General features: G+C 42.6%; 1 protein-coding gene across 1 annotated transcript in view; it reads right to left on the bottom strand.

The window, feature by feature from the left end:
* Nucleotides 1-2,809: 2,809 nt before the first annotated feature.
* CLNK (cytokine dependent hematopoietic cell linker) overlaps nt 2,810-14,364 on the bottom strand; it is a 197,940-nt gene continuing 186,385 nt past the window's right edge. Inside the window, exons 18-19 of the mRNA XM_043906182.1 lie at nt 13,591-13,746; nt 2,810-3,251 (exon numbers count right to left, since the gene is read on the bottom strand). Of these exons, the coding sequence (XP_043762117.1) occupies nt 3,105-3,251; nt 13,591-13,746 (303 nt within the window). The 3' untranslated portion in view covers nt 2,810-3,104. The remainder of the gene's footprint in view (nt 3,252-13,590; nt 13,747-14,364) is intronic.

The following is a 14,364-nucleotide window of genomic DNA, read 5'->3' as shown; positions in this document are numbered from 1 at the left end:
TATTCATTGTATACTTATTTATTGTCTGTTTCTCCCACTTAATTCACTGCTGTTATTCCAACATCTACAAGAATGCCTAGTAACAAATATACATGCAATACACAAACAAGTGCTTTTAACAAGATATTATTAAATATGAGGAAGATATAAATTGATCCAGAATGGAAATTATTTACTCAAAAAGAAATATCTTGAATGAATAGATGCTATGATCAGATAAAGCTAAAGTTCTACTACTGTATTGAAGTTCGTTTTCAAGTGACACTTAACAACTGAAAAAATGATTGAAAAGGGATTAAAACTCTTTGAAATTTGGGCTTGCCAAGCCCAAATCATTGAACTTTCAATTGATCCAACAAATATCTAGACACTGAATAGGAAAACTGTGTATGAAGAACTTGGTTCTAGCCACAAGTAGGTCATTCTGAGATTTTGGCCAAGGAGACATAGTTTCCTTAATTATAAAATGGATAAGAATACCTGCCCTTACCTTCTTTGCAAACCGTTGTAAGAATAAAGTACCTTTGACATTTATATATTCTTATTCTTAAGTAATCTATTACAAGCAAAATGTCCTTATTACAATCAACACTGAACATCAGAATGTCACTGTGGCAGGCATGGAGGTGAGCCCCTTGAATTGCTCTTGAAAGAACTTGCTGATCAAAAAGTTATTTGTTGGCCTCTAGTGATAGCACCTTCTGGGTCTCCCAGGGCATGTGAAGGTCGTGTTTTCCTGGGTAGCCTCTGGCCATGACTTAGCATGGTGTTGACTAAGACATGGCCATTTCTGCACAACACAGGCTCTGTCCTCTGTGGGCAGTCTTTGCTCTGATCTTGCCAACAGGCTGACCAAGCCCCTCCCAGAGTTGCATCTCAATCTGATGCTTTTTCTGCCCATTCCTCTCTCCTTCCCTCATCCTCTCACAGGTGTCAGACCCCCATCATAGCCTGAAGTCTCTCCCACCCACCCCTGTTCCTTCTCTCCATCTTAGTCATTATCTCCAATTAATGTTTGCACATCTAACTCCTATCTTGGCCTCTGAGTTCTGGAAGACTCAACTAGCATGGTCCCCCCACCCCACTCCTTTGAAGCAACCTCTGTCACTATTAAGAAAGTTATTTCTTTCCAGAAATACATTTTCATATGTATAAGCATTGTGAGCATTTTAAGATGGTTCTTCTTTTTCCTTTTAGCTTTATCACATACATTTATGAATAAGAAATAATAAACAATTTTTAAAAACATAAGCCTATACAATAGCAACAACCATCTGATGTTCTTGGACTTTAACAACAATGCTTGAGGAGACTCCGAAACATTTTTTGAGAACACAGCATGGAATGGCGTGGCCCCAGTAAGAAGTGAATCAGTTATCTGGAATCTTTTAATAGCTTTTCAGGGTGAGGGTAAGATTATTTCTGCCTCCAAGCCTGTGTCCTCTCTGCAGAGTCTGTTTCCATGCTGCCCGGGAAATATCACTTGTATTGTTTCCTTTGATATCTCTTGCCTTCTCATTCTTTCTGGCTTTACTTCTGCATTAAAGCTAAACTACAGTTACATAAATATTCCATGTATTTCACATGTAGGCTTTGAAAACTTTTAAAGTTCATGGTGTTCTATTAATTTCAATCACCACTCTTTTTTCTTTTTTTAAATAAACTTTACACTGCTACAAGAGTTGATTTATATATTTTAACATGAGTAAATCTGCATTTTCAAATTGTCCCTGTCTCTTTTAAATTTTTCAACCTGATTATAAAATTGCCTAGGGCAGAGAATGTACCTGGGGAGATATGCTTGGATGAAACTAGGCACAACGATAATAAAAATCTGGGATCTCTTATATCGAGTAACATCAATGATGTCTTTGAGCCCATTTCTTCATCTGTGTTATGAAACAGGAATGAAATGTAATCCTTTTAGTATTACTGCTGCTGCTGCTAAGTCGCTTCAGTCGTGTCCGACTCTGTGCGACCCCACAGACGGCAGCCCACCAGGCTCCCCTGTCCCTGGGATTCTCCAGGCAAGGATACTGAAGTGGGTTGCCATTTCCTTTAGTACTCAGAGGGGACTATATCATGATATGTACAAAGCTCCTGTAAGACACTGGCATTAATTTGAGAACAGTTCTTTCCCTTTGAATGGAAGTCTGCAATTGGAATTATAAAAATTCTACTTTCCCTCAGACTTCCCCTTACTCCCTTACTATGAATTTGTTAATTCCATTGGGCTTAAAGCTACTCAAAGAGAGTAGGCTGGTAATGGTACTGTGGTCGTTTCATACACATATGAGTCAGTCACTCAGCTGTGTCCAACTCTTTGCGACCCCACGGACTGTAGCCTGCCAGGTTCCTATGTTTATGGAATTCTCAAAGCAAGAACACTGGAGCGGGTTGCCAGTTTCCTCCTCCAGGGGATCTTCCTGACCCAGGGATTGAACCCATGTCTCCTGTGTCTCCTGCACTGCAGGAGGATTCTTTATCTGTCGTGCTATGCGGGAAGCCATTTCACACCATATTAAAACATTTCTGATTTCTGTCCTTCAAGTGGTGTTCACAAGTGATCTGTTTTTCCATATCACATCCTTCCCTATAATTAAATTTCTAGAATTACAGATAAAGGAGAGCTAACATTCACCTACATCTTTAGCATAAGGAGTCATAAAGACATTCTGAATTCACAAGTCCAAACAGTTTTGAAATCAAGAGGACAGCACCAGGTACTAGAAGGATCATAGATTTGGGGACTCTCACCCAGACTTATCAAGTACCAGTTGCAAACCCTGAAGCGATAGCTTCTTCAAACTGTGGCTGCTCATCTGTAACATGAGCATAATGAGCTTCTTTGTAGTTCTTTGGAAGATATTTTTTAAAAACCAGTTGTTTTTTTTTTTTAATTTTTGCATCTTATACTTATTTCTTCTGTGGTGTGAGCTTTCAAAACCATGTTGATTTTCCAGTTTCCATTGCAGAATGTTTTTCTTTTCTGCAAAATCAAAGGAATCATTCCTTGAAGCCACAGAAAATAATCGTTTTTGAAACAAAGGGAAAAATGATAGAGGCACTGGATCCACGGATCTGAAGATGAAACAACGACCAGGCTACCTAGGTGAGAAGTGTCTGTTGACAGGCAGGGCCTGAGTCAGGTAACACTGCTCTCTGTGGGTCCCAGTTTTATCTTTCCCGTCAATGAGTATAATAGGAAAATACTTGTAGTGTTCAATGATGGCTTCCACTGAGTCAAACTTCTGAAACACAGAAGAGAAAGTTAGTGAAAATTTAGGACCTTTGTGTGTGTAGGTTAAAGCCTAAGATGCTTTGTTTTACTTAGGAAAGAGGGTAACTCATTTGACTTTTTTTTTTTTTTTAGATTGTAAAGGTATATCAAGAAGTGATTTAAAAAAAATATTGGAGTATAGTTGATTTAGAATATAGTTGATTGGAGTATAGTAGATAAAGATCTTGATGCTGGGAAAGATTGAAAGCAAAAGGAGATGGGGGCAACAGAGGATGAAATGGCTAGATATTATCTCTGACTCAATGTACATGAATCTGAGCAAACTCCAGGAGACAGTGGAGGACAGAGGAGACTGACGTGCTCTAGTCCATGGGGTTGCACAGAGTCAGACATGACTGAGCGACTGAATAATAACAATGATAGCAACAAATAGCTGATTTACAATGCTGTGTTAGCTTCAGGCATACATCAAAGTGAATCAGTTATACATATACATATATCCATTATCCATTCTTTTAGATTATTTTCCCATATAGGTCATTACAGAGGATTGAGTCGAGTTCCCTGTGTGCTACAGTACATCCTTATTATTTGTGTATTTTATATATAGTAGTGTGTATATGTCAACTCCAGTCTCCCAGTTTATCGCTCCCCTCTCACTTTTTCCCCCTGGAGAAAGTAGATTTTTTTTTTTTAAGGATGTGGCAAAGAAGCTCTTGATCTGCCTGATAAATGGAAAGATTAAGATAAGGTGGGTGACCAGAAGTGAGCCCTCCACAGTTCTCGAAGCTTCCCACCCATGTATTGTTTGCCAGAATCAGGTCACACTGGTCAGTTTCCACTCTGTCGTCATGTGTTCCTAGGATAAGCAGTTCAGATGGGTTAATTACACTGCAGTCAGCCATGGAGACTCCCTGGGGCCTCCCTTACCTGTCCCCCAACTGTGACAAATTAAAATGTGGACGATCAAGTCTTGACCTCACTTTGTAAATTGATGGGAACGTCTGCAGTGAAGCCTCTCTCTTGTACACCCCTCTTGTTCTGATGCATTCTAGACTAATCAGGAAGAATACTGATGACCACAGGGCTTGGCCTGGTAGTTCTTGGCCAATTTAGTGTTCTTACCTGGATTTCTTATGCAATAAACAGGTAACAGCAGAATGTTACACTTTTATGTTTTCCAGAGATGTACAGATAAAGTGACGGGGTGACTTAATGGAAGGGAAGGTGGTTTCAAATATAGAGGAATCAGGAAGTGCTTTGTGGAAGATACAGACTTGAGATGGGCTATATCGGGTGGGTGAGTTAAGTGGACAAGGTGGATTTAAAGATACTAAGAGCAGAGGAAGATGTGTGTGCAAAGACAGGTGTTGAGCACTTGTGAACACAGACAGGAATTCCTGCCTTTTGTAACTTTTTGTGAAGTGAGCAGGGCAGGAATGGGCCTTCCCTAAGAGCCAAGGAGACCAGCTGAGTGGTGAGCAACTTGCTCAGAGGTCACACAGTTGGGGGCAGGACCAGGAATGCAAACTGGTTTTTCTGGATGTGTATCAGTTTCTTCCCTGGTGCAACTTTGCCTGTGGCCTGGGAACCCAGTGTTCCAACAGAGCTGGGTCCAGACAGTGCCGTGTGAAGAAGGGAGGTGTGTTGGGGACGGCTTTGATTCTCTTGGGCTTCCATGGTGGCTCAGATGGTAAAGGATCTGCCTGCAATTTGGGAGACCCAGTTTCGATCCCTGTGTTGGGGAGATCTTCCGAAAAAAGGAATGGCTAAGCGACTCACACTTTTGATTCTCTGTAGTTTTGTACATCCTCCCTCTGCCCCCGCACGGGAATGTTTGCAGGCCTGAGGGACATTCAAGAGGGAATGAGATTGTCAAGGTCTCTGTCCTCATGGAGACTCCTGCATTGCATTCAGGTGGTGGCAGATGGAAAAGAATTCCTTCTCCAAATAGATCGTTCCATGTAGGGATAAAGTGCTGTGGAAATAATCTCCAGACTTGAATTTTTGTCAACATGACAAATCCATTACTTACATTCAAATTTTTTTGGGGATTGGTATAGACATCTAGTATTTTGGTTCTATATTATAAGAATATCTTGGCATGAATACATTCTTATATCTTACATGTATTTATAGAGATAATCTATTCCCCTATTTTGGCTCTTTTTTCTCTGGAATTAATCTTTAGAGGGAAAAATGCCTGCTTTGTAATCTATTTTCTCTAGGATAGTCCCCAAATAATGAATTCAATACTTATTATTTATAATCTACTACATGGATGGTATTTGATATGAAATTGTAATTTTAACAAATAGTAGGAAGCAAGCTGGGCAGGCGTAATAAGTTATTCTGTCATATCTTATTACTGACTTCCAGAGATAGGCCAACAGTTGATATATTACTCTAAAGATACTTTTTAGAAAGATTATAATTAAGCGCTTAAAACTTTTATATTAAATTCCCTTTTTCAGGAGGACAGTAGATACCATCCTAGTATTAGATAATAAAATTTGTTTAAACCTTTTGCAATTGCCCTAAATACCAACCATAGGCAATGTTTCTCTGCCAGAAAGTTTAACCATTCTGTTTGGATCCACACATGGGAATAGTAGAAGAAAAGAGAAAAAGAGGAAGAGACAGAGAGACGCAAAGACAGAACGAAGAGAAACAGACCTGAGAAGTGAAAAATCAACTCATTGATTAATTACTTCTGCTTCTTAGTCTTTAAACTTTATCAGGTAAACATCTATCATAATTTTCAGCAATTTATCACAAGCGTTTGCAGGGCAAGGAAAGGTCTGATTGAGATCGCTTCTTTTTACCAGACTCCACAGAAATGTTGACAGAGGTGAGTTCTAAAGCTGGTCTAGGGCCACTGTTCTATCAGGTGCTAAATATTTCAAATCTTAGCCCTGCTTAGGTGTAGGCATTGATGAGCACAGCGTCACAGAGTATTCCCCTGGATGGTAGAGACCCGCCTTCCTCTGCTCTCTGTCCCCAGAATGAAGCATCAGATCTAGCATAACGTAAGCATAAGATGAAGGTGTGGACCAACACTGAACAAGTGAGAGATGCAGACTGAAAAGTGGCCTCCACGAGATATCCTGTGTGCTAGTTCCTGGAATCTGTGAATATTTCTAAGCAAAAGAGTATTACTTTGCATGACAAAAGTTGGGACTATGTCAAGGATCTTGAGAGGGAGGTCTTTAAAAAAAAAAAATTAATTAGTTTTGGCTTTCCTAGGTCCGCATTGCTGCCCGCAGCCTTTCTCGAGTTGTGGTGAGTGGGCTGCTCTCTAGTTACCCTGTGCTGGCTTCTCTTTGCAGCGGCTTCTTTTGTTGTGGGGCCTGGGGTCTGGGGATGTGGGCTTTAATAGTTGCAACTCTTGAGCTTAGTTTCCCCTCGGCATGGAGAATCTTCCCGGACCAGGGATTGAACCCATATCCCCTGCATTGGCAGGAGGATGTTTAACTACTGGACCACCAGGGAAGTCCTGAGAGGAAGACCTCGAGAGAGGAGGTCAACCTAGGTTATCCCTCAAAGCTATCACACGTATTCCCATAAGATGGAAACAGAGGAAGAGTCACTTGGAGAGGACGAGGAGACAGCGTGACATCAGAGGCAGCGATCAGAGTGATTGTGGCCACCAGCCAAGGAAGCCAAGGTTTGCTGATAACTGCTGAAAGCTGGAAGAGGCAGAAAGGATCTTCCTCAGAGCCTCCAGAAGTAGTGTAACCTGCCAATACCTTGGTTGCAGAATTCTAGACTCGGGAACTTCGAAAGAATACATATTGTTTTATGCTACCAGTTTTGTGGTCTTTTGTTATAGCAGTCACAGGAAGCTCTGGGTGCTCCCTAAATCTAAATTCAGACATGAATTTCTAGTCACATGGCTAACAGAATGACCCAACTTTATAATATGCTGCAACTTGGACCTTCCTAGGCTCATTCTTTGCAGGCCTATGTGGATTTGCTCACCTTCTGTGCTTGTGACAGATGTCGACATGCTGTGCCTTCCCAGGGGACCAGACCAGGCTGCTGCAACTCTTATGGCCCTTTGTGAGCTTTCCATTCAAACCCAGGGCACACAGACCCAGTGAAAGGACTTTAGGGAATCATTTAAGGTGGAAGTGGTACTTACTAACCACCTGCCTCCCTCTCTGTGTCTAGAATCCTGTTTACATCATCTCATCTTACTTTCAAAATAGCTCCCATGTTAGAGGTGTTCCTGCACTGTATGTACAGTTAAATTCTAAAGTTTGCAAAACAGCCAACAAGCCACAGGAAATCAAAATGATCCTTGAAAATCCTGTGCCTCATTACGGTTCTCCTGCGGAGTCAGCTGAGATGCTACTTTATTCAAGCACAGATAAAATAGCTAGTAGCTGATTTTCATTGAGCAAAGCCTTGCTGCAGGAAATTCTTTCATCTTTTCTTAGCAATGGGAGATTCTTCCTCCTAAAGGCAAAGGGCTCAAACAGAACGATGAAAAGTGTGGTAGAACTGAGAGCCATCTAGGTCATCCCCCTCTACACCAGGGCATAGGTCATTCAGAAGAGAGGCAGGAAGAATTGCCTGTAAATTGTGATTCTTTACCCAGCGTCTGGCTCACACTAAGCTCCAGGTAGGTGTTAACTGATTTTCAACTGAAGTTCTAGGTTATTTTCAAATGGGTTGGGGATCATTTGCATTTGTTATGATGCTGCCTGAGGCTATGTGAGAAAGGCAATATTTTTGCAGACTATATTGAGCCCCAGCTGTGTCTGTGGGCCCTGGTTCCCAGGTGGTTCAGTGGTAAAGAATCTGCCTGCCAAATGCAGGAGATATGGATTTGATCCCTGGGTGGGGAAGATCCCCTGGAGAACGGAGTGGCAACACACTCCAGTATTCTTGCCTGGAAAATCCCTTGGATGGAGGAGCCTGAAGGGCTACAGTCTGTGGGGTTGAAAAGAGTAGGACAGTGACTGTGCGATTTAGTACGGGTGCATGCACATGTCTGTGGGCCAGTGGCTTCGCATTTCTGTGCCTCAGTTTCACTGTCGGCTAGATGGTGATATTGATAGCACCTACCTTAAGGGTTGCTATGAGGATCAAATCAATCAAGTTAATTAATAATCATTAACTGCACAGTATAGTGTCTGTGCGTAATAAATGATGTAAGTGTGAAATAAACATGAAAGGAGACTCTTGCATGGATGCACGAGAGGAGAAACTTCCATAATAACACAAAAAGAGTCCTCTTAAGCATTTGCATTTTTTTAGGTTATGCAAATGCAAATTTATATAAATTGAGAAAAAAATATCCAAATATAAGATTTTAGGCCTAAAAGTACTACAAGTATTGTAAAAGTCTGGGAAAATGATATGCTGATTTTATTTAATTATTTTTCATTGAAGTATCGTTGATTTACAATGTTTCAGGTATACAGAAAAGTGAGTCAGTTATACTGGCTTGGCCAAAAATTTCATTCGGGTTTTCAAAAACCTGAATGAAATTTTTGGCCAACCAACGCATTTGGATTCTTAAGGCTCCTTGATGGCGATAATTAGAGCAGTTCATCTGGAAGCTGATGGTCTAATCCTAGGGTGGTCAGGATGACAACTCTTTACCTGCTGAGGCCGGCCGTGAACTGGCTGGCAACCTGCTTCAACACTATTAGGAAGTTATCGTAGGGCCATTGTTTCCTCTTTCACAGGCAGACCAAGGTATAGCTTGGAAAAAGCTGTAACCTCTTTAGAGCTTGGTTTCTTCACTGGTCAAAGGGATTCAATAATGCATCCTTTCCAGAGTGTTTTCAAAGGCGAGAGCAAATGAAAACAGCAGCTCAGAGACAGCCCAGCACATACATTTTAGGGAACGTGATTTCCATTTCTTGTATTCTCTAAGGAAAAGGAATCCCAAGCACTTAAAGTCAGAGTCAGATAAGCCGTTTTTTTTTTTTTTCCTAAATGAGAAATTCTGTGAGCTGGCAGAAGACACCTAAGAATAAAGGGAAATTGAGCTGGGAAATTCCATTAACCATAGGTATCTGGACCTAGGGGCTTCCCAGGTGGCACAGTGGTATAGAATCTTGTGTCTGCCTGCCAGTGCAGCAGACGCAAGAGACGCAGGTTCAATCCCTGGCTCGAGAAGATCCTGTGGAGTAGGAAATGAAAACTCACTCCAGTATTCCTGCCTGGAAAATTCCATGGACAGAGGAGCCTGGGGGCCTATACAGTCCATAAGGTCACAAAGAGTCAGACATGACTGAGCATGCACGCCCTATCTGGACCTAAGGGGAACTATGTCCTAGTTATCACTATGACCCAGTCAGAATAATAAAAAATAATAACAACGAACATGTATTGATATGTCCCAGGTAGTGTTCTTCTCACTAATCCTCATCACAAAAGGAAATAGTTGCAACTCCTCTTTTTAGTTTTGCTGTAACCCTTTGTTTTTGTTGTTCAGTCGCTAAGTCATATCCAATTCTGTGACCCCATGGACTGTAGTATGCCACTTTCCTCTGTCTTCCACTATATCTCCAGGAGTTTGCTCAAATTTCAAGTTCACTGAGTCAATGATGCTATCTAACCATCTCATCCTCTGCCACCCCCTTTCTCCATTTGCCTTTAATCTTTCCCAGCATCAGGTTTTTTTTTTTTTTCTTTACAGTGAATCAGCTGGTCAAAGTACTAGAGCTTCAGCTTTAGCCTCAGTCCTTCCAATGAATATTCAGGGTTGATTTCCTTTAGGATTGACTGGTTTGATCTCCTTGTATTCTGAGAAACTCTCAAGAGTCTTCTCCAGCAGCACAGTTTAAAAGCATCAATTCTCTGGCACTCAGCCTTCTTTATGATCCAATTCTCACATCTGTACATGACTACTGGAAAAACCATACCTTTGAGTGTACAGACTTTTGTCAGCAAAGTGATGTCTCTATTTATTATTTTGTCTAGATTTGTCATAACTTTCCTTCCAAGGAACAAACATCTTTCAATGTCAAGACTACAGTGACTGTCTGCAGTGATTTTGGAGCCTGAGAAAATAAAATGTCACTGTTGCCACTTTTTCCCCTTCTATTTGCCATGAAGTGATGGAGCCAGATACCACGATCTTAGTCTTTTCAATGTTCAGTTTCAAGCCAGCTTTTCCACTCTCCTCTTTTACCCTCATCAAGAGGCTCTTTAGTTCCTCTTCACTTTCTGCCATTAAAGTGGTTTCATCTGCATATCTGAGGTTGTTGATATTTCTCCTGGAAATCTTGATTCCAGCTTGTGCTTCATCCAGCCTGGCATTTCACATGATGTACTTGCATATAAGTTAAACAAGCAGTGTGACAATATAAAGCCTTGTCATACTCCTTTCCCAACTTTGAACCAGTCAGTTGTTTTATGTCTGGTTCTAACTGTTGCTTCTTGACCTTCATACAGATTTCTCAGGAGACAGGTAAGGTGGTCTGGTATGCCCATGAATTTTCCTCAGTTCATTGCAATCCACACAGTCAAAAGCTTTCATGGAGTCAACGATGCAGAAGTAGATATTTTTCTGGAACTCCTTTGCTTTCTCCATGATCTATTGAATGTTGGCAATTTGATCTTTTGATCCCTTTCTTATTTGGAAATATTTGGAAGATTTATTTATGTATTAATTTATTTATTCACTCATGTTCTCCTTCATGCCAAAACTTTCCCAGGCTGGAGCAGAGTCTGGTGAAGTGACCCCATGGTGGCCTGGCCAGTGCTGACCACCCCCTCCAGCCATGTGTGATTCTCAGAAAAGTGCCCTGGGTCAGGCGCTGGGTTTAAGCTGGAGTGTCCACACTCATGCCTTCCTGAAGCATTTTGGCAGCCTTGGCAACAGTCATCTTGATATCTATTGAAGAACAATCGGTGTTTGTGTGACAGTTCTGGTTTCCTACTGTACCAGTGTTCTTGGGCCTCCACAACAAAGTACCACCGACTAGGGTGGTAGGGGACTTAAATGATGGAAATTCATTTTCTCACAGATCTGGAGGTCAGAAAAGTGTTGGCAGGGTTGGTTCCTTCTAAGGCCAATCTCCTTGGCTTGAAAATGTCCCCTTTCTCTCTGTGACCACACATCTGTGTGTGTCTATGTCCTAATCTCCTCTTCTCATAAGGACACCAGGCCTATAGGGTCAGAGGCCACTCTAGTGACCTCGCTTTATCTTAGTCACCTCTTTAAAGACCTCATCTCTAGGGAACTTCCCTGGTGGCCCAGTGGTTATGAAACCTCCTTGCAATGCAGGGGACATGGGTTTGATCCCTGGTCAGGGTACTAAGATCCCACATGCCACGGGGCAACTAAGCCTGATGACCACAACTACTGAGTCTGCATGCTCTGGAGCTCATGTGCCCAAACTAGAGAGGCCGTGTGCCGCAACAAAAGACCCTACACGCCTCAACTAAGACCTGATGCAGTCAAAATAAATAAACAAAAACAAACAAAAAGACCCTGTCTGCAAATACGGTCACATTCGGAGGTGCTGGGGGCTAGAATTTTCACATAGGAATTTGGGAGGGGGCCACAATTCAGCCTATAACATATACTGACAGATAAGCTGAGGGGGTACATGAGAATCACTGAATTACAAAAGTTAAGACTTCCAAAGAACATTTACAGAACTTAAAGCCCAGAGAAACAGTGGAAATAGTGGCTGACTTTATATTTTTGGGCTCCAAAATCACTGCAGATGGTATTGCAGCCATGAAATCAAAAGACGCTTACTCCTTGAAAGGAAAGTTATGACCAACCTAGACAGCATATTAAAAAGCAGAGACATTACTTTGCCAACAAAGGTCCATCCTGTCAAGGCTATGATTTTTCCAGTAGTCATGTATGGATGTGAGAGTCAGACTATAAAGAAAGCTGAGCAGTGAAGAATTGATGCTTTTGAACTGTGGTGTTGGGAGAAGACTCTTGAGAGTCCCTTGGACTGCAAGGAGATCCAACCAGTCCATCCTAAAGGAGATGAGTCCTGGGTGTTTATTGGAAAGACTGATGTTGAAGCTGAAACTCCAATACTTTGGCCACCTGATGCGAAGAGCTGACTCATTTGAAAAGACCCTGATGCTGGGAAAGACTGAAGGCAGGAAGAGAAGGGGACGATAGAGGATGAGATGGTTGGATGGCATCACCGACTCAATGGACATGAGTTTGGGTGGACTCCGGGAGTTGGTGATGGACAGGGAAGCCTGGCATGCTGCAGTTCATGGGGTCGCAAAGAGTTGGACATGACTGAACAACTGAACTGAACTGAAAGCCCAGAGAAGTGAAGTGACTGGCCTGAGTTTACACTCTTAGTACGTGGTGATAGAACTTGAACCCTGTCTTGCTTTCCCTTTCCTCCCTCCCTCCCTCCCTCCTTCCTACCTTCCTTCCAGAAGAGTTGAAAGAACAGCTTCTCTTTGCTCCCTTACCACCTGTGCATCTCTAGCCCTCGACTTAATTTTCTAAGCCTCAGTTTTCCTACATCTAAGATAGGGAACCACTGTTCTATCAAAGAGCTGTTGAGGGTTAAAATAAGATAATTCAGACAGACCAGGCCTAGCATAAACTCAGCAGAAATCAATCTCCTTTCCCTTTTCTCTCTGCTCTATTTATTCAGTTATTAATGAATGTTTTAATTGAGTCATTCTTGCACCTAGCCGCCTCTCGGCAGACGTGTACCGAGGTTGGTCACGCTCAGCGTAGCACTGGATGCAGTGACTGAGCCCACGATCAATGTGGGGACACACACGTACTGATTCCTAATGCCAATACTGGGGATGTCGCCAGAAATGGCCGCAGTGTGAGTTCAGCACTCGGTGAGAAAAGAGTGTGGCATTAACATGGGTCTCAGGGAAGGATTGCTGCCAGGCAGGATGGAGATGTGTGTTACAGAATGAGTATTCTTTAATGGGCCAAGCAAGAGAGACGGTGCATGGAAACGTCAGGATTGGCTGCAGGTTCTGTGAGCTAAGACATGGGCGAGGATGCTTGTGGAAGGGGCTGGAAGGATTAGATTACATTCTGTACCTCCAGGGTGGCTCTCCTGAGATCCTGCAATCATGGAGATTTGGGAGTGTCTCAGCCAGCATCTCCCAAAGTGAAGTGGCCCAGTTGTGTCCGAATCTTTGCGACCCTATGGACTGCAGCCCACCAGGCTCCTCCATCCATGGGATTTTCCAGGCAAGAATACTGGAGAGGGTTGCTATTTCCTTCTCTAGGGATCAAACCTGGGGCTCCCACATTGCAGGCAGACTCTTTCCAGTCTGAGCCACTAGAGAATCCCTGTGAACTCCTTCAGAGCTCCCCTTATTTCTGTCCTTTGCCTTCAAAAGAGAAGCCACTGGCTTACACCCACCTCATCTCCTCTGAGTCCTGTCCCCAGGGCAAACTGCTGATTCCTCTCCAGGAAGCGGATTTTCACATTATAGACTTTGTTCCCATAAAACACCGCCAGCACGTAGGGCTCTGCCCTGGATTTTGCAGAGCAATCTCGGACCAAGAAGGTGCCATCCTGAAGCAAAAGGAAGAACAGTGATCTTCACGGGTAGTATAATCAGAATCCACCCTCCCAACAGGCACCGCAGTGAAGCCTGTGTACCTGAGATCCCCAAGTGGCTTTAGTTTTTGGCAAGCCAGTTCTTTATTCAATTTAATTCAGTAGGTGTTTACTGAAGGTTACAATCCTAAAGTAAATCAATCCTGGATATTCATTGGAAGGACTGATGCTGAAGCTGAAGCTGTAATACTTTGGCCACCTGATGCAAACAGCTAACTCACTGGAAAAGACCCTGATGCTGGTAAAGATTGATGGCAGGAAAAGAAGGGGGTGACAGAGGATGAGAGGGTTGGATGGCATCATTGACTTGATGGACATGAGTTTGAGCAAACTCCAGGAGATAGTGAAGGACAGGAAAGCCTGGAGAGCTGCAGTCCATGGTGTCGCAAAGAGACACGACTGAGCGACTGAACAACAACGTGTCTAGGGGTTGTTGTTATTTTGTGAGAAGTACACCAGTCAGATCACAACACCCTCTTCTTCCAAATCTTCCAACATCCCCCGCTGTCCTCAGTGCCATGCCTACAACTATAGCATGATGTTCACGGACCAAGGTACCAGACCCTCCTGCAG

Source organism: Cervus elaphus, chromosome 6, assembly GCF_910594005.1.
Source record: "Cervus elaphus chromosome 6, mCerEla1.1, whole genome shotgun sequence".
Lineage (NCBI taxonomy): Eukaryota > Metazoa > Chordata > Mammalia > Artiodactyla > Cervidae > Cervus > Cervus elaphus.
This window is presented reverse-complemented; position numbering and strand designations above follow the sequence as displayed.